This window comes from Pongo abelii, chromosome 9 (assembly GCF_028885655.2).
Source record: "Pongo abelii isolate AG06213 chromosome 9, NHGRI_mPonAbe1-v2.0_pri, whole genome shotgun sequence".
Lineage (NCBI taxonomy): Eukaryota > Metazoa > Chordata > Mammalia > Primates > Hominidae > Pongo > Pongo abelii.
The window spans coordinates 33,546,987-33,569,647 of NC_071994.2; the positions used below are offsets into that span (position 1 = coordinate 33,546,987).

Sequence of the window (22,661 nt, forward strand, 5' to 3'; positions counted from 1 at the left end):
AGACCCATAACAAACAGTGAAAAAAAATACCAACAGAAAAAGTCCAGGGCCAGACAGATTCACAGCTGAAACCAGACATTCAAAGAAGAATTGGTACCAATCCTATTGACACTATTCCATAAGATAAAGAGGGAATCCTCCCTAAATCATTCAATGAAGCTAGTATCACCCTAACACCAAAACTGGGAAAGGATATAACAAAAAAAGAAAATTACAGACCAATATTCCTGTTGAACATAGATGCAAAAATCCCCACCAAAATACTAACTAACCAAATTCAACAGCATATCAAAAAGGATAATACACCATTATCAAGTAGGTTTCATACTAGGGATGTAGGGATAGTTTAACATACGCAAGTCAATAAATATGATAGACTACTTAAACAGAATTAAAAACAAAAATCACATGATCATCTCAATAGACACAGAAAAAGCATTTGACAAAATCCAGCATCGCTTTTATGATTACAACTCTCAGCAAAATCGGCATACAAGGGACATACCTCAATGTAATAAAAGCCATCTATCACAAACCCACAGCCAACATAGTACTGAACTGGGAAAAGTTGAAAGCATTCCCTCTGAGAACTGGAGCAAGACAAAGATGCCCACTCTCACCACTTCTATTCAACGTAGTACTGGAAGTCCTAGCCAGAGCAATCAGGCAAGAGAAAAAAAATAAAGGGCATCCAAATCACTAAAGAGGAAGTCAAACTGTTGCTGTTTGCTGATGGTATGATTGTACACCTAGAAAACCCTAAAGACTCCTCCAAAAAGCTCCTAGAACTGATTAATGAATTCAGCAAAGTTTCAGGATACAAAGTTAATGTACACAAGTCAGTAGCTCTGCTATACACCAACAGTGATCAAGCTAAGAATCAAATGAAGAACTCAACCTTTTTTTACAATAAGCTTTTCTTTTTTTACAAATAAAATGAAATACTTAGGAATATATCTAACCAAGGAGGTGAAAGACCTCTACAAGGACAAGTACAAAACACTGCTGAAAGAAATCATAGACACAAACAAATGGAAACACATGTCATGCTCATGGATGGGTAGAATTAATATTGTGAAAATAATCATATTGCCAAAAGCAATCTATAAATTCAATGCAATTCCCATCAAAATACCACCATCATTCTTCACAGAACTAGAAAAAACAGTCCTAAAATTCACATGGAACTGAAAAGAGTCTACCTAGCCAAAGCAAGACTAAGCAAAAAGAACAAATCTGGAGGCATCACATTACCTGATTTCAAACTATATTATAAAGCCACAGTCACCAAAACAGCATGGTACTGGTATAAAAATAGGCACAGAGACCAGTGGAACAGAATAGAGAACAAAGAAATAAATCCAAATACTTACAGCCAACTGATCTTCAACAAAGCAAACAAAAACATAAAGTGGGGAAAGGACACCCTATTCAACAAATGGTGCTGGGATAATTGGCAAGCCACATGTAGGAGAATGAAACTGGATCCTCATCTCTCACCTTGTACAAAAGTCAACTCCAGATGGATCAAGGACTTAAATCTAAGACCTAAAACTATAAAAATTCTAGAAGATAACATTGGAAAAACCCTTCTAGACACTGGCTTAGGCAAAGGTTTCATGACCAAGAACCCAAAAGCAAATGCAACAAAAACAAAGATACATACTTGGGACTTAATTAAACTAAAGAGCTTTTGCATAGCAAAAGGAACAGTCAGCAGAGTAAACAGACAACCCACAGAGTGGGGGAAAATCTTCACAATCTATACACCTGACAAAGGAATAATATCCAGAATCGACAAGGAACTCTAACAAATTAGCAAGAAATAAACAATCCCATCAAAAAGTGGGCTAAGAACATGAATAGACAATTCTCAAAAGAAGATATACAAATGGCCATCAAACATATGAAAAAATGCTCAACATAACTAAAGATCACAGAAATGCAAATCAAAACCACAATGTGATACCACTTTACTCCCTCAAGAATGACCATTATAAAAAAAAAAAAATAGATGTTGGCATGGATGTGCTGACAAGGGAACACTTCTACACTGCTGGTAGGAATGTAAACTAGTACAACCACTATGGAAAACAGTCTGGAGATTCTTTAAAGACCTAAAAGCAGAACTACAATTTGATCCACCACTGGGTATCTACCCAGAGGAAAAGAAGTCATTATACAAAAAAGATACTTGCACACACATGTTTATAGCAGCACAATTTGTAATTACAAAAATATGGAACTAGCCCAAATGCCCATCAATCAACGAGTGGATAAAGAAATTGTGGTATACATGTACAACGGAATACTACTCAGCCATAAAAAGCAATGAATTAATGGCATTTGCAGCAAACAAGATGGGATTGGACACTATTATTCTAAGTGAAGTAACTCAGGAATGAAAAACCAAACATTGTATGTTCTCACTCGTAAGTGGGAGCTAAGCTATGAGAATGCAAAGGCATAAGGATGATACAATAGACTTCAGGGACTCATGAGGAAAGGGTAGGAAGGGGCTGAGGGATAAAAGGCTACAAATTGGGTTCAGTGTATACTGCTGGGGTGATAGGTGCACCAAAATCTCATAAACCACTAAAGAACTTATGTAACCAAATACCACCTGTTCCCCAAAAACCTATGGAAATAATAAAAAACAGGATAAAACCATACCCAGATATGCATGCCCGCTTCTCCAGGGCTAATGCCTTCTCAGTTGTGGCATCTGGTTTCTGGTCTCAGCCTTTGGTTCTCTTTTACCTGGACCCATCCTAAAAGAGTTGGTCACTGTGGCACACAAAGTGTGTTCAGGACCAACCAGTTTTAGGGATAAAATCTCACAGAGAAGCAAATTTCTAGTTCCCAAAGCCCCTGAACATTAATACATGAAGCAACTTGGGCAATCTGGCCCTTTGTTTTCCTAGTCATAAGACTGTCCAGAACCTCTCTTGATGCTGCTAAAACTTGACCTAGAAAATGGACACCCCAAGGGGCATGCAATCAGCCCCTGGCTTTGTCTCCCAATCCCAGCAGAGTAGGATAAACCATGAGAAATCCAGTGCAACGTCCAGCCTATTGGTAGATCCTGTGCCCCAAATCCAGCTGTTCTCAAAGGTTCCCTAGGCAAGGCATCTGGTGGTTGCCTATTTTTCATTAGGTTTTGTTGACATCATGGGGATACAGCCTCAAGGGGTGTGGCTTTCACAGGCCCTGTAGGTCTCCCAAAGGCCTCTCCCACCAGGACTGAGGAGCTGAGTGATGAAGTGGGCACCAAAGAGAAAAGCAAGCTCTCATATATGTTGAGTGAAGGCTCATCAGAGTCCAGGGGCTTGGAGGACAAGTTGGTGGTGAAACTGTTATGCTAATGAGACTTTATTTCAATTCCAATGAGTCCCATGGCCTCTCCCCAAATGTGAGTTTGTGCATGTGCAAATATTAACACTGAAATGTTAGAAATGAAGTGCCGAACTGTGCAAGCCAGTGTGTTGATCATAACCATACCTCCAAGTGGTTACAGAGAGACTCAAAGCAATTGTTTCTTACTGTCTTAGTCTGTTCAGGCTGCTATAACAAAATACCATAAACTGGATGGTAACTTATTTCTCACAGTTCTAATCTGGGAAGTCCAAATTCAAGGTACCAGCAGATTTGTTGTCTGTGAAGACCCGCTTCCTGGTTCACAGATGGCAGAAGAGATGAGGGGTCTCTTTGAGGCTTTTATTACATATAACAGCACTAATCTCATTAATGAAGGTTCATGACCTAATCACCTCCCAAAGGCCCCACCTCCAGATACCTTCACATTGGGGATTAGGTTTTAAGACATGAACTGGGGAGTGGGGATGACACAAACATGCAGTCTGTAGCACCTACTACTCATCCGTGTACATTTTACCAGTGGTTGACCCTCAACGATGTTTCCATTACTTGGTTCCACACTCCTTCATAGGCACATTCTTTCTGGTTTCTAGTTGCCAGCAGAGCTCATGAGTTGGATGCATGACATTTACTCGGAAGTCTACAGAATGTCCTTTGGAAGAAGTATGTTCTCCTATTTATGATGGAGACTCAGCAAGGCAAAGCTGGGTTTGCAATATGCCTTTTCCAGCTTCCTGTGCTTGTGTCTGCCTCCTACTCCTGGTACTGACATAGGCACCACCACTTCCTTTTACTTGATTATTTCATTTGCCTTGAAAGCCAAGAGCAACCAGTGTCCAGGAGGAAGGAAAAAAAAATGGAAGAGTAGGGAACCCATCAGTTCTTGGACCTACTTGTACTATTCTCTGCAATGGCCTTCACCCATGGTGAGCCTCACAAAAAGCATTTTATAGGGGCTCCAAGTTTATTTCTCACGGTAGCAAGATCGTGGCTTTGGAAATGTCTTTTGTGCATATTTGAGCCCTCTTTACAGAGAAGCAGAAAGTGGAGTAAAAAAATTGCTCCTCCAGTCTCTTAAGTACTTTCTAAGTACATGCAGAGAACTGGAGCAAATTAGGCTTCAGCGAGAAGCAGCGCCATCTTGCTGCCCAAGCTCAATGGATCCTTAAAAGTCCCAGGGTTGTGACTGACCACCAGGGCACAGGGATGCCTCAGAAACTGGTTGGTTTGTCTGTTTTCATTGTAAGAGACAGGCTTTCTTACCTTTGAAATCTCCTTGGCCTCAAGGCCACTTCCTACTCAATATTCTGCCTTCTTAGAACTTTGCTTTGAATATGGTCCATGATGGCCTCTCTGAGTCTTGACCACCCAATTTCAACATCTACTGATAACAGACTCTGTCTCTTGGTATTTGCTAGAGAGAGAATCCAGTTGGCCTAGCCCATGTGCTGAGCCACATTTTTGTGGCTGGTCAGCCTGTGAGCTTGTGGCTCCTGGGTCGATGTCTCTCCTGTCCAATAGGCGGAAGCCAGAGGGCAGAGCAGGCGGCACCACATATGTTCTCTGGATAGGGTTGAACATAAGGCAGGCATTAGGACTGCTGGGACTCACATAGGGTAGGACAGATGGGTGGTCTGGGGAGCTGGTGTCCCATACCACTGTCATTCTTGGACTCCTTGGGAGCCACTGACCTGGATGAGACTTCTTTATGCTCTGAGAAGGGCACCTAAGCAGACATTGGCTTCTTCTCCCTTGGGTCCCATTGGCCCCAGGAATACATCTTTCTTTAGCTGCTAAGTCATGGGTAGGCTGAAACTGCTTCTCTGAGGCCTGTGGATGGCCAGGGGTGAGCATTTTTTTGGCCCATGAGCTCATCACCCAAGCTGGGATGGCTCCTGAGACCACACTGGGTCCTCCAGGACTGGAATGGTTCTTTAGCAACCCCCAACAGGCACTGTTTTGTGGCTGGCTTGTGAAAGGGATTCCATCTCACCATCTGGAGGAGGTAGAATGAGAAACAGGCAGGTTTTGGGGTATGAAAGCCTTTGTCATTTTATTTTACAATAAAAAAATGCTAACAGCGTATGAACACTCTGTTCCCGGCAGAGGCTAAGGACGTACAAAGTTCATTAGAAAGCAAAGCATTAAAATAACAACAGCTACATTCAAAGCTTCTGCTCAGTACTTTGCCCAATGTGTCTAATATGGTTTTAAAGACTCACCGGTCGGGGTTTTTCACCCAGAGTTAAAGCACATGTACAAGTACTTACATATCCTCCAAATCATAGACAACAATGACAATAACAGCAACTCCAGATGAGGCTAGATCTTGTGGGCAATTTCAAATTTAGGAATTTCTTTATTTTTCCTTGGCAAAACATTGTATCATGGAACATGTGACTGTATAAATTAATTCAGCAGATAGGAGGAGCTAAAATATTTTCCTGGATAAAACTGAATTACAAAACTAATAATTTAGTAAGAATGCCTTCAAGTGCTTGTCAAACCATTTTCAGATACATTATGCATGTGCTCCTCAAAATCACCATGGGAAGTACAGAGGGTCTTATACCCATTTGACAGATGAGGTGAGGAATCAGAGACCAGTTTAAAGTGAGTTGATCAAGGTCTAGGATATTTATACCTTTTTCACAATTTCCAGTCCATTCATATGCCTCTGATTCTGTTTGATACAAATCTTTTCTCAGTTTGTGTGTGAGATGGGGGCGTGTTTAAACATCAGGAAGAAATGAGGAGAAATAAGATGAGGCCACAGTAACTTATGTAAAATATGTTGATGGCCTCTCTCCATAATTTGCAAAAGCCTGACCAAGGTCAGAGAATGAAAATGATCAATTTTTAGATTTCATTTATAATGGGTCTCACTGAAGTATGGTTTGACCAATGGAGACAGATTCTGCCATATCACAAACTTCCCATTTATTTTTTAAACCTGCAGAATCAGAGCAACCGCATATCTTCTAAAGTAATGTGTTTGTGGCACAATTATATTTCCTAGATATTCCTTTTCAGAAACACCTTACATTTTAGCATTTACCACAGGCTAGGATTCTGTAACAGTTCACCTAAGAAATCAAGAGGCCTTTCAATTCTCAGGACACTAAGTTATTATATTCAGAAGATCAAAGCCAAAATAATGTAAGTTTCACTTGAAACCAATTTTGTTTCAAAAGACTCTGTTGAGGGGCTCATTGGTTTTCTTGTCCATGCAAGTGTGTGGCCGTGAGCCACATTAATAGCACCTGAGCTAACATCATGCAATTCAATTTACAAGTATTTATTGTCTGCTGAGCAAGACATTGTGCTAACTGGGCCTTGTTCAGAAATTGCTTCTTAGACCCAGCGGCTGTATCAATAACTGGTGGTGGGGTGAGAAGTGGCTGGGGCAGCTCTGGCCAGTCTAGCAGAGTTTCAAGTGTGTGCACCCTCACCTGATGTGCAAGTGAAGATGTCCCTTTTCTCTCTGTGGTAGTATCCAGGGGACTGCTCTCCGAGCGCTGGCTGCTGCGTGGCGTGGCATCCCAGGAGTACTAGTCAGTTCCAGTGTGCAGTAGGTTCTTTTTGAAGGTCTTGCCCACTCATGTTCCTTCTTCTGGGTACCAGCCCCCAATAAAAGTCCCTGCTGAAAGGGTCAGTCCATGGGGCCATGCTTAAATGACATGGCCCTGCCTCCTTGGTAACAGCTGATTGGACAGGCACCTGACCCCAGGGTGGCTCACCCATAGGCAGATGAACTAAACCAATCAGATCCTCAAAAATTTGCCTTAGGGGTCACAGAGATGCTAGTCAGAGAGTGGTGGGTACTGAAAAGGAAAGGTTGTGTGGAGTGGGTTCTGGGGGGGGTGGATTTTTCACCTACATATGCACTAATGAGAAAGCTGGTTGGCCAGGAGAAGCAAGAGAACCAGGCAGATAGGCAGAGGGAAACAGAGAAGAAAGTCCATGAGGACAGAGAACGTGAGAGCAAGAGCAAAGGTAGCTGTCTCCATCCCTTTCCTGTAGGGGAGCCGTGTTCTGTGTTTGTGAAATGTCCCTCTATTCTTTCAGCCAACGCCTGCACTTGACCAAGTGTGAAAGGGTTTCTAGTCCTTGCAAAGCTCCTTGCCTTTGAGGTTGGACTGAATGGCAGAATTTAATTTCCAACACTTAGACCCCAGTCAGTCCCCACTCCAAGCTAAACGACACTCTTTCCTTAAGAGTATTTGGATGTAGTTTGTAAATAAAATCCAGATTACTTTCTGGTGTGTGATAAGAGGAATTTAGGGTTAAGTACAAATCCTGTTTTCAAACTTTTAAGACAGTATCTGTTATATTATTCATTAAATGTTGAGCACCTGTGTGCTATGTAGAAAAAAAGGAAACTCGTTTGTATGTAATCAATGTTTAAATCTTTTGATCCATTTCTCTAATTTCTGCCTGTTAGAAAAAACATCTCCATTAGTTAAATTCCTCACCTCCTCCACTGTACATTCTCTCTCCGAAGTAGGGTGTGTATGGGGGGGGGTGTGTGTTTTAATCACAGATCTATTTCCTTTCTTCCATCAAGATTACTCGGACATTACATGTCCTTCTGCTGAGTTCTTAAATTAACAAACTCACAATAAAACTTCTCCCGGGACCAGGGAATTGATTCTTACATAATCTACCCTGAAAGAGGAAACTCCTTGCTCTGTAGGTAACAGCTGCCATCTTATTATGCACAAGCCTCAGATCACAGGTCTCAAGCCACACAATGGACCTTTACTGCACCTCCCCTGATGCAGAGCATGGACTCTGCTGCCTCACAGTGACACAAAGTCAAGGGCCTCCCTGCCTGCCTGTTGGGATCCTTGGTGCTGAGACAGGAATGCACCCCCACAGTCTAGAACAGCAGTTGAGGTCTCTGTTTCCTTGATGGTACTCTCTCTGGAAAAAGCCAAAATGCATTTCTTTTTCATGAATGCAGAAAACTCATATCAAAACCAGCACTGAAAACTATTTATTATGCCACAAATGCATCATCCTCTATACACTGTATCTGAAGTTTGTTATATACTCAATCATCTTTTTTCTTGGCAAGAACATTATGGAGTTCTTCATATGACCCTTATCTTTTTTTTTTAACCTCTAGGCACAGTTGAAGAAATGTGTTACTGACAAGCCTGCAGGCCACATGGTGAGATGGAAAGCAAGCGGGTTCGTGAACCAGGAGGTTGGGACTGAATCACTGGGCCGGTCACTCCACTTCTTGGTACTTCTGCTTCCTCCTCCAAAGTCAACCAAGGTCCTTAAGTGGCTTCTGCGACTATCTAGAGGGTTCTGATGAACAGGGTGTTTGTTCATTGCTGCCTCCTCGGGGATCTCTGGGAACCCTATTTCAATTCCTTGAGGCACTTTTGACCATCTCTTAGAGTCAGCTGTCCAGGCATCTGTCACCTCTATGAGGTTAGGAGATTCTTCAGGGAAGAGACCACATCTCAGTCACAGAAAATCTGACCAGGGTGGCTCTGTCTCCCCATGAGTGGGAAAACATGAACAGACTGATTTCTTTCCAACTTAAGGTTTTCCTCTCATCTATTAATACTATTCTTGAACCCATGGTGTCTAGTTTAAGACAGTATCTGATTTAGCATGCTATCTATCTTTTTAGTCGTTTCAGTTGACTCACTCAATATTTCCTGGGGCTCTGTAAAGACCACAGTGATTTGCGACTCCATCCTCTTAGCACTCTGGAGCCATAGCTCTGCAAACTGTAGACTCAGTCTCTGTAAGTCATTGAAACATCCAAATTTCAGACACTGTCTTCTGAAACATTTACGTATATTTCAATTACAGTAAGGTTTTGAAACATCATTTTCACATACAGTATTTCCAGGCATTTACCAAGTAGACAAAGTACTGGTTGATATCATTGCACTAATGAAATATTATTATTGATAAAGCAGGACAATGTAGCTGATTTTATCAGACTCATACCATTTGCATGAAAAGGCTGAGTTTCTTTGGCTCTTTGTTCATTCAAGTGCATTGAATGCCTATGTGGATAGACGTAGGCATTGTGTTAACCTGTCAATAAAATCTCGCACTGTCCACAGTGTTTTGCAAACTGATTTAGGTTTTGGACTACAATGACTGGCCATTGATAGAAATATACCATATATACACACGGGAATTACAAAAATACATTTTATTTATAGCTGATTTCCTTTTTAAGTAACAAAACACTAACACTATGAAAGATCAACCAGCATACTAAAAGGACACTACCTATTATCATCCGAACAAGAGACTTGTTTGAAGGTTCCATGACACATCATCTCTGAACATTCCAGAAAGGGCAATTTGCCATTGGAAAATATAAACAACTTCTTTGAAAAGTCTGTGCATTGACAGTTTGAACCTCCCCTTCTAATCAGTTCCATTTCTAGTCTTCTCTCAACTTTTAAATTTCTACCATCTTCTTTCAGTAAAGACCAAAGAAACTCGTTGAGGACAATGGAAGATGGGCTCAGAAGAAAATGGATACAGCTGAAGCTAGATGGGTCATGGGTGAAAGCAGGACAGGACCTCATTCTCCAACAGATACCAAGTAAGCCCCCAACACTGCACAGGCTGTCACACTTGGCGAGGGAACCAGAGTCCCCGATCTCCCTGCTACACAAAGTCAGTAGCTGTTTTGCTTGCGTTGATGGGTAGGCAGCGGCTGGTGCCTCAGTGCTGTGAGGCGATGTCCTCTACCCACAGCTCTGGAAGCCAACTCCCCATGCCAGGGAGGGTGACTTGCAACATCGTGGTCACAAAGTGGCCACCCTACAATTTCAGCAAATGTCTTCCTATGTCCATTAACTAGGGGGAACTGGCTAACTCCATACGCTTTTTAAAAGGTTATTTACATTTAAATGAAATTCAACAGCTTTTCTACATTCAGAAGCTTCTATAAACAGAGGCTGCGGCCTGGGAAGACTGTGGTTCTACCACTCCTGTTTCTAACAGGAATCAAGTACTATTTCCTTTCGTACCACTCAGCAGCACACACTGGACATCATTGTTGAAGAGACAGAGATTTTCTTGTAAAAGTTGATGTATCTATTATCCCAAGAAAAAGAGAAGCTCCGTTCTCAGGCCACCTTCAAAACAGGGCAAAGAAAAACCTTCACAAATAACTGTATTTCTTTTGTAGGATCCTAAAAGCTCTTAGCACCGATTCTCTTTCAGTTAGATCCTAACTTGTGGAGGACTTTTATTTCCAAAATGGCAACACCTTTTAAAAAATCTGTCAACACAAATCCACCATTCCCTCTCATCTTCTCTCTTTCTTGGCCTTTGTTTAATTGACGAGGGAAACAAAGAATCAGGTCTATTTATAGGCACAGCCATTGGTACTGACTTTCATCCAGTTCATTTGACTTTGAATATGAACCTAAAAAAAAGGGGCTCAGGTTTCTTGGCTGGAGTCAGTGTCTCCCTTACAAACTGATTTTAATGCGCACGGTCATGGTTGAATGAGAACACAGTCTGGTGCTTAATCCACACTCCTGCATTGCCTTTAACACAGAAAGAGAGTTAACATGCAGAGGTCACCGAAGATAAGAGCTACATTCTCCCGCTTCCGGTGATTTATTAAAATGTGGCATTGGATAGGAATCTGTAGATTAGCTAGTGCCGCTCGTGACTAAGCTTCCATAGGGAATATGCCCACAGTTCAAACATTTGACACGAGAGAGTATCCAACATAAGGCCCCAAGCAGGGACTTCTTGACCCACAATCAGTTGGATGAGCCAAGAATCTAGTCGTTCAAGAGTTTCCTGTTCCCAGAAGCCCCATAGTTCACCTTTTCAGAAATGGAGGGTGAGAAAGACTCACCCATTGCTATGTCTCAAGTCCTAACACGTAGGCATGGGAAACCCAAAGGCTGTGTCCTCAGAGTTCGGAAGTCCAGAGTCCCACGGGGCTAAGGCGTTAGACCTGGAACTCAAACATGTCTGTCTGTTTTTTGGCCAGCTTGGCCACCTCCTCCCGGATGGCCTTCACGAGGGCCGCAGTGGAGATGTTGGTCAGGGGAGCGTCAGACGGGTCGTTTTCTGCCAGGCTCTGCTGCGAGGCCGCTGTGGAGGGCGCCGGGGCCTGCTCCAGGCTGGGGTGCAGGTTGGCTGGCTGGCTGTACTGGCGAGGAAGCCTAGAGGGAGAGCTCTGTGGGTACCGTGATCGGGGGTAGGCCTCGATGTACCCTGGGAGGGGCACCTGCAGAGGGCGTGGGGAGAGAAGGACAGGGCCTGGCATGAGGAAGGAGCTCAAGTCACAGGACACACTTGACACTGGAAGCAGGAGGGGGCTGAGGACATGGAAGAGAACTTAGAAGAAAATGGAAGCCACATACCATTATATAGATATAAAACTCAGAGTCATTTTGTTTAGAAAATAGGTAATTTCGGTGGCTCATGCCTGTAATCCCAGCACTTTGGAAGTCCGAGGTGGACGGATCATGAGGTCAGGAGATCAAGACCATCCTGGCTAAAATGGTGAAACCCCTTCTCTACTAAAAATACAAAAAAAATTAGCCAGGCATGGTGGCATGCGCCTGTAGTCCCAGCTACTTGGGAGGCTGAAGCAGGAGAGTCACTTGAACCCGGGAGGCAGAGGCTGCAATGAGCCGAGATTGCACCACTGCACTCTAGCCTGGGCGACAGAGTGAGACTCTGTCTCCAAAAAAAAAGGTAATTTGGACTCACTGGATATACTGTTTGGATGAATTAAATAGGTGTTTTTAACTTTGCTGAAAAACCTTAGGAATATATACATCTGAGTCTATATTTGAATCTACCTGGCTACCTTATTTTTATTACTATTATTATTTTTAGTGATGATGTCTCACTCTGTCATCCAGGCTGTAGTGCAGTGCTACAATCATAGCTCACTGCAGTCTTGAACTCTGGGGCTTGAGTGATCCTCCTGCCTCAGCCTCCTGAGTAGTTGGGACTACAGGTGGGTACCACCATGCCCAGCACTTAGTTACCGTATTCATATAAGTACAATCCAGCAAACAGAACTATTTATGGACCCCAGAGGAACCCAGGGGTTTATTAATAATAACATCCACTGAGCCCTGTGCTAAGGGTTTTCCACACATTATCTCATTTAGTTCTCAAAGCAATAAGCTAGGAGGTCGGTATTGTTATCCTTACCTTGCAGATGAGGAAACTGAAGAGTGCCACAGTCTAAGGCGACAAGCTACCAAGACACTCTTTGCAGAGGTCTGTCTGCTTTAAGGCCTGGAATTAATCACTGCATTACAACGTCTTGCATCTGGGATATGATTTTGGTTTCTTGAAACATTTTTCTCTCTTCATCAAAAGTGGAAGACACAGAGTCCTATGCTTAAAATATGTAAACTTCTAGGAATAAGGACAAGTAAGTAATTTTGAATTTAGAGTCGATTCTCCCACAGAGACAGTGGCACATACAGGGATGCTGTTTCAGGATAGTCCACATACCCCATGATGTTAATTGGAACACTATGGAATAAGCACCCACGGACAACAGAGGCACAGGGTGCTATGGGGAATGAAGTATGTGTGGGAGGACTCAGCAGCTTAGATGAGTTTGGAAGTTGAACAGGGTCCCTCCAGGAAGATGCAGTGGGAGGGGGATTCTGGGCAAAGGGAAAATCAAATGTAAATCATCAAAGCAAAATGTATGGGAGTACTGATGGCAGAGGCTGCTGCCATCACACCAGCTGCAGCAGGGATGCGTGGCTAGGGCTGCACACTCCATAGAGCCAGTGGGAGCCCCACCCCTTCTGAGTTGGAGCAGGAGCTCCCCCGGATGCTGCTGCAGCCACCCAAACCATGACTGCAGACCCAGGCCTCCTGCTCCATGGAGCAGGCAGGAGCCCTGCCCTCCTGGGTGGGGCTACAGCCACCCAAATTGTGCTGTGGATTCGAGCCTCCCCGTGGTCTTGGAGGGGGCCAGAAGCAGGCAGGATCTGCCCTGGGTACTGCTACAACCACCCCACCCATAGCTGCAGACCTGGGCTTCCCCCTCCATGGAGCAGGCAGGAGCCAGGGACAAGTTGGAACTCCACCCCTTCAGAGTTGGCAGGGCTGGAGCTCCCCGGGTGCAGCTGCAGCCACTCTCCCAGGCACAAGACTGGGCATCAGCCTGCATCCTCAGCATCTTGGGAAGGTGCCCCCCTCCCTGCTGGCTCAGGGGTGTCTGCTTCTGCTGCCTGGCCTCTCTCTTCCCCCTGTAGGGGCTCTGATTTCTGAGTGGGGTTGGGGACAAGCCCCCAGGGCCATGAATGGCAAAGGGTGGGGCGGACAGACAGACTCCTGGGCAGAAGAGGGTGGGTCTCCCATAAGGCCCTACCTTCAGAAGGCCAGGGAGGGCCTGAAGGTTGGGGGCCATCTGCCAGTCCTCAGGCTGGAGTGGGGACTCGTGGTACCTCTTCTGGGCTCACCCATGGACCAATCAGCACACACTTCCTCCCCTCTGAGGTCCATAAAAGCCCTGGGCTCAGCCAGAGCAGGGCAGAAGAGAGAGACTATGGGACAACCAGCAGCAGAGAGGAACTACCCTCCCTGCTGAGAGCTTCAGAGACACGCAGAGATGTCTGAACAAGCTGCTGTGGAGAGGAGCCACCCTCCCCAGGGCCTCCTCTCTGCTGAGAGCAGCAGATGGTGGAATGAGCAGTGGGCAGAGAGGAGCCACCCTCTCCAGGGCCGCCTCTTTGCTGAGAGCTGAACACTCCATGGGATGACCTGCCTACAGAGAGGAGCTACCCACTGTGGGTCTCTTCTGAGCTGTTCTAACACTAAATAAACCTCCTTTTCACCTTCTTCACCTTTCATGTGTCTGCATACCTCATTCTTCCCGGACCCAGGACAAGAACTCGGGCAAAAGCACCACTGGCCACAGAGGTTTCCAGGAAGAAAACTGATACCCCAAAGATCCCGTAACAGTACAAAGAAGAGAGTGTCCCCAGGGAGCATCGGTGATCTCAGGCTGCCCAGAGAGGGTGTGTTTAGTGTGAGAGGAGCTCAGGCAAGACAGGGCTGGATTCATAAGCTGCTGAATATCAGGCTACAGAGTCTGCATGTCCCGTTTGATCTACCCATTTTCAATGTCACACTTCTGAGAAATACAGCCTGTTCCCATGCTTAACAGCAATGCTCATCTGGCTCCTAAGGGAGGATGGAGCAGGAAGTCCTAGTCTGTTCTGGCTGCTATGCCGAAATACCATAAGCTGGGGAGCTTATGAACAACAGAAATTTCTTTCTCACAGTTCTGGAGGCTGCAAAGTCCGAGATCAAAGTGCTGGCAGATTCTGTACCTGGTGAGGGCCCACTTTCTGGTTCAGGGACAGCTGTCTTTTCACTATCCTCTCACATGGCAGGAGAGGTCAGGGGTCTCTCTCAAGGCTCTCTTCTAAGGGCACTAATCCCATTCATTAGGGGGTTCGCCCTCATGACCTAATCACCTCCCAAAGGTCCCGTGTCCTAATACCATCACCTTGGGGGTTAGGATTTCAACATATGAATCGAGCGGGACACAAACATTCAGACCATACCAATGGGATGGTGTGATGACTCAGAAACTCTACATGGGGGATGTAGAGTCCTTGGGCCACATGAGCTGGGAAGGTACAGGTTATTGGGCTCACCAAAGAACCAAGACCAGGACATGGGGTATGTATTTCAGATCTCAGCTCAAATTTCCTTTCTTCCCGGAGACCTTTCCCCAGCTCAACATTAGCCTGGGGGTCCCTGTTAAACGTTTCCTTGCACTTTCTCCAGCGTAACACTTATTGCTCCTGATGCCATTGCCTGTCTCAGGCTGTCAACTCCGTGAAGGTGGAGAGTGCCTCACTTGCTTATTGCTGTACACCAGTGCTCAGAATTGTGCAGAGCAAGAGCAGGGACTCTCAGAACCTGGGGTTCTGAAGAGCACAGTTTGAAAATCACTGAAGAATGATTGGCTGGGGTCAAATATTTGAGAAGGAAGCTACCACATTTCCTTTCCCTGCATTTCAAATTCGGCTAACTGTACTTGCTGTGGCTGAGAGAGCCAATGTCCAACTCTTGAGACCCCTCAGCTCTATGGTATCAAGCTTGTTGGTGCTGGTGGCTGGGACAGGCAAGGGATACCTGATCCCACTGGAGTATCCTCAGGGCAATATTCAGCACCAGGGCAGAAGCAGGGAAGATGAGATGAGAAACTCTTCCTCCCTTATAGTAGATGCAGGCTGGAGCCATCATGCTCTTCCCGCCAAAATTCAGGGCTGGCAAATACTACTACTCCCCAGCCAGTGCCCATGGCAGACATCACCAACTTTATCACAGCACAGTTTCCTGCTGAGCCTGGAAGCCCCTCCCAATCCTTCTCCAACTGGCACCAAGGATGAAACCTATTTGTTATCCCAGGTCCAGGTGATTTTATCCAAGCTAGCTCCTGGGATCAGGAAGGTCAGACATCCAAATGCTGGTGAGGGACTTTGCTTTCTCACATAGATGTGGAAGGTGTGCATTATTCCTGGACCCTTTTCAAGCTGACAACTGGTCTCTCTGAGCTTCCTGCACTTATTTTCATATGCTATAAATCACCCATTTCACCTTGCTCCATTCATGGGCACGCCTCCCTGCTTAATTGCAGGTGATAATTGGGCTCCAGGAAAGGCCCAATTAGGCTGCAGCAATCATCTTCCTCTTAATTAAAAACAACTAATAGGACATTGGTTCTCCTTCACACTGTGGGAGATAAGCCCAGAAGGGTCCAGTCCAGTCATCATGGCAGGAAGGTTACGTTTCCATTTGCCTGATTCCTTTACCTTCATCTTTAAGGCAATTATGAGCCCAAAGGCATCTAGATGTAGCTATGAGCCCAAAGGCATCTAGATGTAGCTATAAGCCTGGCTAAATTATCATTTGTAAGTGTCTTGAACACAGGGGTCAAGGTTTTGGAAAATACTTTCACCAACTCCAGTTGGTGCCCAGGGTTACACTCCATACAACGGGTGAACTGTCAAAGCTGCAGGTGTAAGGGAATTACTGCCTAAGTCGTTCAAGTTAAACATCATCTACTTTCTAAAAAGTCTACATAACTTTCAGATGAAGTGGAATTACAAAATCAATAACCTCTGAATTGATCAAATCATATCCAGTGATATCAGCCATATGGAATAGCAGAGAGTGACAAAGGACACAAAAAAGGCCCCCAAACAATAAAAACAGATGCCATAAAGTCCCACATTCAGATTCACAGACTGAACAGCAGGGGATCCCTCTAGTTCCTCTCTTAGAGCTTATTTACTCCAAGTTTACAAACAATTCTAATGAGCACAGATAAGCCTCATTTGCAGATAATGGCACATGATGCAAAGCACACTTAAGGGTGGGCATATTACTAGAAGTGGGGACATTAACAGCAATATCAAGTGCCCACTGGAAGCAAAGTCAGGAAAAAATGTATTGAGCCATGATAGTAACTCCAAAAATTGTAGTAGTTTGGAGATATTTCACAATATAAGGGCAATAATCCTACAAGCCATGAGAGTTCATCCTACAAATGCCATTTTAGTACAATCAGGTATCATAAGGATATTGAATCATTCATAAAAGGCAAATTACATTATATACTCTTTTAACAGAGGAGAGGGAAGATAGCATTCATTTCAGAAATATTTTTATGCCAAGCTGCATATATTTTTAAATGTTTTGGAAATTAAAGGGGTAAGCTTTGGTCATCTGGAAAATTAATAAATGCAATAATTCAGTCTTGGGTTTCTCTTTTTTTTTTTTTTTTTTTTTCTGAGACAGAGTCTTGCTCTATCGCCCAGGCAGGAGTGGAGTGGCGCGATCTCGGCTCACTGCAACCTCTGCCTCCTGGGTTTAAGTGATTCTCCTGCTTCAGCTTCCCGAGTAGCTAGAATTACAGGCACTCACCATCACGCCCAACTAATTTTTGTGGTTTTAATAGAGAAGGGGTTTCACCATGTTTGCCAGGCTGGTCTCTCACTCCTGACGTTAGGTGACCTGCCCGCCTCAGCCTCCCAAAGTGGTGGGATTACAGGCGTAAGCCACCGCACCCAGCCCAGTCTTGGGTTTCTAATCCTTCATTTTCTGACATTTCTTCTAAAATTTTACAGAATTGTATGCTAAAAGAAACAAATTTAATAAAAGCTTTGGAGCCAGACAGGTGTCGGTTTGAATTCTGTCCTTGGCACTTCCTTCCTAGCTGTGTGGCCTTAGATAAGTGGCATCCTCTGACTCGGCCCTGATTTCCTCATCTGCAAGATGGGAGTAATCATGGGAATAATACCTACATAAGATTGTAATAAAGATTAAATAATATAAACAAAACATCTGACAAGGTGTCTAGTAGATAAAAAATACTCAACAAATGGTAGTTATTATTACAAAAATGCACTTGATTAAGGTTGTCCTGCTAGGAAGAGGTAGGAGCCTGACTAGAAGGCAGGTCTCAAGGTCCTCTGTCAAGGGGACATCCCCCCTCACCACACTGTCTGTCTCCTTTAAAATGGCTGACTTTAGTCATCTGATTACTGGGAGGAGGCTGAGATAACAAAACCTTCAGTCTCAACCTTTTATCTAATTTACTTTTTGGCGTGTGTTAAGCAGGTAAAGTTTTATGAGGTGAAGAGCAAGGGACTCACCGAATCTGCCCACTGGCTCGGGAGCTCATTCTCTCCTGCATAGGACATCCAGGCCTGGTTCCTATAGGATGAGGGAGGCGTCGGGATGAAGTAGCCGGTGAAGCCAGGTCTGTTAGCAGCTGGGATGGCGAACACCGCTGGCACCGTATTACCTGGCATGGAGGAAATGGAGGAGGGAGGTTAAGAGAGGCTGGTCTGGGGGATCCAGCTACCCAAAAGCCAAATGAAGTCAGTTTCATTGGCTCCCTGACTGGCTGCTGGATTTGAAGCCTCATTAAATCAGGTCTGAGCTGAGGGGAGCTTGCTCTGGGCTGTAACATTTGCTGGGGAATTTAGTTGCATTTAAGGTGCAGTGGACCCGGCCATGATGGCTAAGATCCCAGGTGATGTAGTAACAGAGGCAGGTGGGATGTGGTGGAGGAAACCTGGTCTTCTTTCTTTTTTTCTTTCTTTCTTTTTTGAGACGGAGTCTCGCTCTGTCGCCCAGGCTGTAGTGCAGTGGCGTGATCTCGGCTCACTGCAAACTCCTCCTCCTGGGTTCACGCCACTCTCCTGCCTCAGCCTCCTGAATAGCTGGGACTACAAGCGCCCGCCACCGTGCCCGGCTAATTTTTTGTATTTTTAGTAGAGATGGGGTTTCACCATGGTCTCCATCTCCTGACCTCGTGATCCGCCCGCCTCGGCCTCCCAAAGTGTTGGGATTACAGACATGAGCCACCGCACCCGGCCACCTGGTCTTCTTTCTTTGTGGACCTCTTCTAGAGCCACTGTGCACAGCTGGGCAGGTGATGCACTGCTCAAGAGCATCTGGCCTAGAGGCCAAGTGGGGCTAAAATCCAGCCAGTATTCCCTTTGCCAGGGGTGGAGTCTGTACTCACCTGGGGAAGGAAAGTCTTTTTCTAACTTCACCAAATGCAGCATGCACTAGTAGTGCTCTGGACTTTTCCCTTCTTCTCATCCCTTAAAGAGGGAGTTGTGGGCCCAGCCAGCAACCCGCCCACTAGGCCCGCATCTGCCCAGGCCTGGGGAAGCTAGGGAAGCAGAGGAGGACTCTGGGATTGGCCCTGGCTAGGGGAAGAGAGGACAAAGGTCTCCAGGGATCGGGGGAGCAGCAGACCTCCACCTGCCATGCAGCCCCACTCACCCTCGCAGTCAGAATGAAAGGGCATCATCTGCTGGGACTCAGACCTGGCTTTCTACAGAAGCGATGGTCCAACTCCCCCATCCCCATCCCAACACCCCCGACCTGCCAGCAAGACGAAATAATACCTTGGTGGTCAGGTGTTTTCCTCCCAGGAGAATGTGTATTTTTAAAGAGCCAAGAAAAAAACCAAAAGAAATGGACTTCACTGGTGGAATTTCTAGACACCATGAATGCTTTACTAAGTGCTGGCAACTGAGTGCTTGCAGTTTTAGCCTAAAAGGTATGGTTTGAATAAACTAAGAAACAAATTACATCATGTACAAACCTCAATGTTCATTTCAGCATTGTTTGTTATAGCAAAAAACTGGAAACTACCATTATGTCCATCGATAGGGAAAAGTATAAACTGTGGCTTATCATAGAATACCACATGGCAGTTTAAATGAATGAACTAGATCTATATAGTATGTATATAGCAACCTGGAGAAATTTTTTAAAACACTGTTAAATAGAGAAAGTACAAAAGGAAATGTATGCCATGATATCATTTATGTAAATTTCAAATACATTAAACATTAATATATACTGTTATATAAACATACATGTGTGGCAAAGGATTAAAACCTATCACTTGAGGCCCGGGGTCACCTTTTGGGAGAAGGGGAATGAAATGGGGGTGGATGGCTGTATCTGGAATGCTTTAAAGATAAAACCAAAAAAATTGAACTGAAGTCTGACAGAATGTTAACATACATGCTGACTTTAGCATAACTTTGGATTTTGCCCAATTTCAGATCTTTTAAAGAAAGAAAACCAGCAGCTCTTTTAGTTGGGGCTCCTGAAGTTACGAGGGGATCCAGAAATGCAGTGGCTGTGATTCCTGAGGGTGGTAGGTAGAAAGGAGATTGGAATTGCGGATTTGGGGGAGGACAGGGCACAGCAGCAGTGGTGGGGGGCACACTCGGGCTTTTCTTTTGCCCACCTGAGTAATTTAAAGCCGACTGATCCAACTGCGCCACGGACACGGGGCCTCTGGACATCTGAGTGAAGGAGGCGCTGTCGTGCAGCTGGGCCGGCTCGGGCCCCGCAGACTCGGCCATTCTGGTCTTGCTGCCAATGTCTGAGGTGGATCTAGATGGGGCAGAGGGACTGCGTTAGCACTGTCCCAGACCTCAGGCGGCGTCCCGAGCAGGAGGAGTGCGCCCCGTCACCTTTGGGCATGGACAGCTGCCTCCAAGCCTCATGAGGTCCCCAGGACTGGATTTATTCCCAGACAACAAACGGACTTCTAGGGACACCAGCAGAGCAGGAGGCACCCAGACTTGTAGCAGCTGTCATGGTGGCCTCAGCTGAAATCATTTTTAGACGTTCAAGGTCAGTTCTCCCCTAAGGGTGGCTCTCATGTCTCTGGGTGGTAGAATATTTAATTTCCACATAAAATAAGAAAAGCAATTAGCCCTGGGTATTAGCTGGGGATGGTTGACCCAGGGGTTGATGACATCATCAGCAGCCAATGGGAAGGCTCTCTCTGGATTGCCTGGTTTCTCCCTTCTCACCAACACCAGAAAGGGGACCCAGGACAGCTGGGGAGCCACATTCCCTGTTCCTAACTGGCAGGAAGCACCAAGCCCAAGACTTGGAAACTCGGGCTGCTCCAGGGAGCAGTGGGCATTCTAACAGAACTTTTTTTTGTTCCCCCGGCAATCAGAGAATCAAGCCCATTTAACACATCCTATTTCCACTTAGTGCTCAGAAAGCCGTGTAAGAAGAGGGCAGCGTGGGCTCTGTAGACGTGGGCATCTCCTGGTTTTCCAAAGGGTCCTTCAGCCACAGACCATTTTCCTTCACAAGCATCAACCCTTGCCTGAGGCAGTTTCACAGAGGGACTTCAGGCTTCCCTAAAATTAGCCCAATGGGAGAGAGGCAAAGACAGCTGCAGCAGGTCTGGCCCCCCACAGGGCCACCCTCTGAGCTGAGCAGTGGCTGTCACAGAGCAAATGATAGCCACAGCAAGGGAGAACATGGGAGGCAGAGGTCTGGGTTCCAGCTACCTTCCCTTTCGTTATTTTTATTTTTATTTTTTTGTTTTGAGACAAGGTCTCACTCTGTCACCCAGGCTGGAGTGCAGTGGCCCCACCACGGCTCACTGCAACCTCTGCCTCCTGGGTTCAAGCGATTCTCCCACCTTAGCCTCCCAAGTAGCCGGGATTATAGGTGCATGCCAGTATGCCCACCTAATTTTTGTATTTTTGGTAGAGACGGGGTTTCACCATATTGTCCGGGCTGGTCTCAAACTCCTGGCCTCAAATGATCCACCCGCCTCAGCCTCCCAAAGTGCTCGGATTACAGGCATGAGCCACCATGCCCAGCCTACGTTCCCTTTCCAAGCCTGTTCCCTCATCTGTACAATGACAGGGGTAGACAAACTCATCTCAAAGGTTCCTTCCTGGTGTAATCCTGAGTTTATATGAAGGGCAGTGCACCCCCCCACCCCGGATATGTGGCAACATAGCAAATGGTGTGGAGGGGCCTGGGAGGAGACAGGTGGTTGAAAGAAGAAATAAGAAATTGATGCTGTCCTTCAGCAAACCTCCCATAAATTGCTGGTATGAGGCGCCTCCAATCCAGGACTCTCAGGAATAACCGAGAAGCCTGCTGCTCCTCTCCTAGGAAGGTCCAATGTGGAGGCTGTATGATGCGACCGTTCATCAGGGTGGGGTCTCCCTCCCTCCCTCTCTGCTTGCTTGTTCCCACAGCCCTGGCTTCCCACACGCTATTCCAGGCATCTGCTACTTGTTCAGAAAACCCTTCCTGGGAAAATTTCTGAGTTCTGCTCGATAAGCAATTCTGAGACCCCTTTCTGGGGAATCCTGGAGCTTTTGAGATCATCTAGGCCCCTGTGCTCATGTTACAGATAGAGAAACAGGGGCTGGAGGGGCAAGGCCAATTGCTGGGGCTGCACAGCAGGTCAGGGTCTGCTGCTTTCCACCCAGGCTCGGCTGGTGGCAAGAGGTGATGTCTACACCCCTCCGCATTCTAAACCACTGGCAATGAGAGCAGGGTCCCTCCTATTCCCTCCTATTCCAAGGGAAACTCCTATTTTTCTTCCCCATTCACAAAGCCCAGACCCATGGTTCACAGATAGGATGTGATTTGTATGTTGGGGGAAGCTGGAGTAGGAAGGCCAGGGCAGTGGTCCACGTGTACCCCAGGGCACAGTTCTAGCCTTTCCCAGTGCTCAGGGCTTTTGTTCTTCTTGTCCATCCTTATTAAAAACATGCACTCGTTAGATTTTCCTAAAGCAAAGAACATGCTTAACATATGTGTTGCAATTGAGATATTTGACTTCATACGTTTTCAATCTCTCCCTCTTGGAAGTCAAGAGTTGGGGTGGGTACCCAGACATGCCTGTCCCTCCCTGGCTTCTCAGACACCACCCTTAAATAACCAAGGGACTTTTGGTAGCAGCT

General features: G+C 45.6%; 1 protein-coding gene across 4 annotated transcripts in view; it reads right to left on the bottom strand.

Moving 5' to 3' along the window:
* Positions 1-5,404: 5,404 nt before the first annotated feature.
* Positions 5,405-22,661, bottom strand: part of KIAA1549L (KIAA1549 like) — a 297,476-nt gene continuing 280,219 nt past the window's right edge. For all 4 annotated transcript variants that reach the window (XM_054524510.1, XM_054524513.1, XM_054524509.1 and 1 more), the window contains exons 19-21: positions 20,174-20,322; positions 18,048-18,199; positions 5,405-11,620 (exon numbers count right to left, since the gene is read on the bottom strand). In XM_054524510.1, the coding sequence (XP_054380485.1) occupies positions 11,339-11,620; positions 18,048-18,199; positions 20,174-20,322 (583 nt within the window). In that variant the 3' untranslated portion in view covers positions 5,405-11,338. The remainder of the gene's footprint in view (positions 11,621-18,047; positions 18,200-20,173; positions 20,323-22,661) is intronic.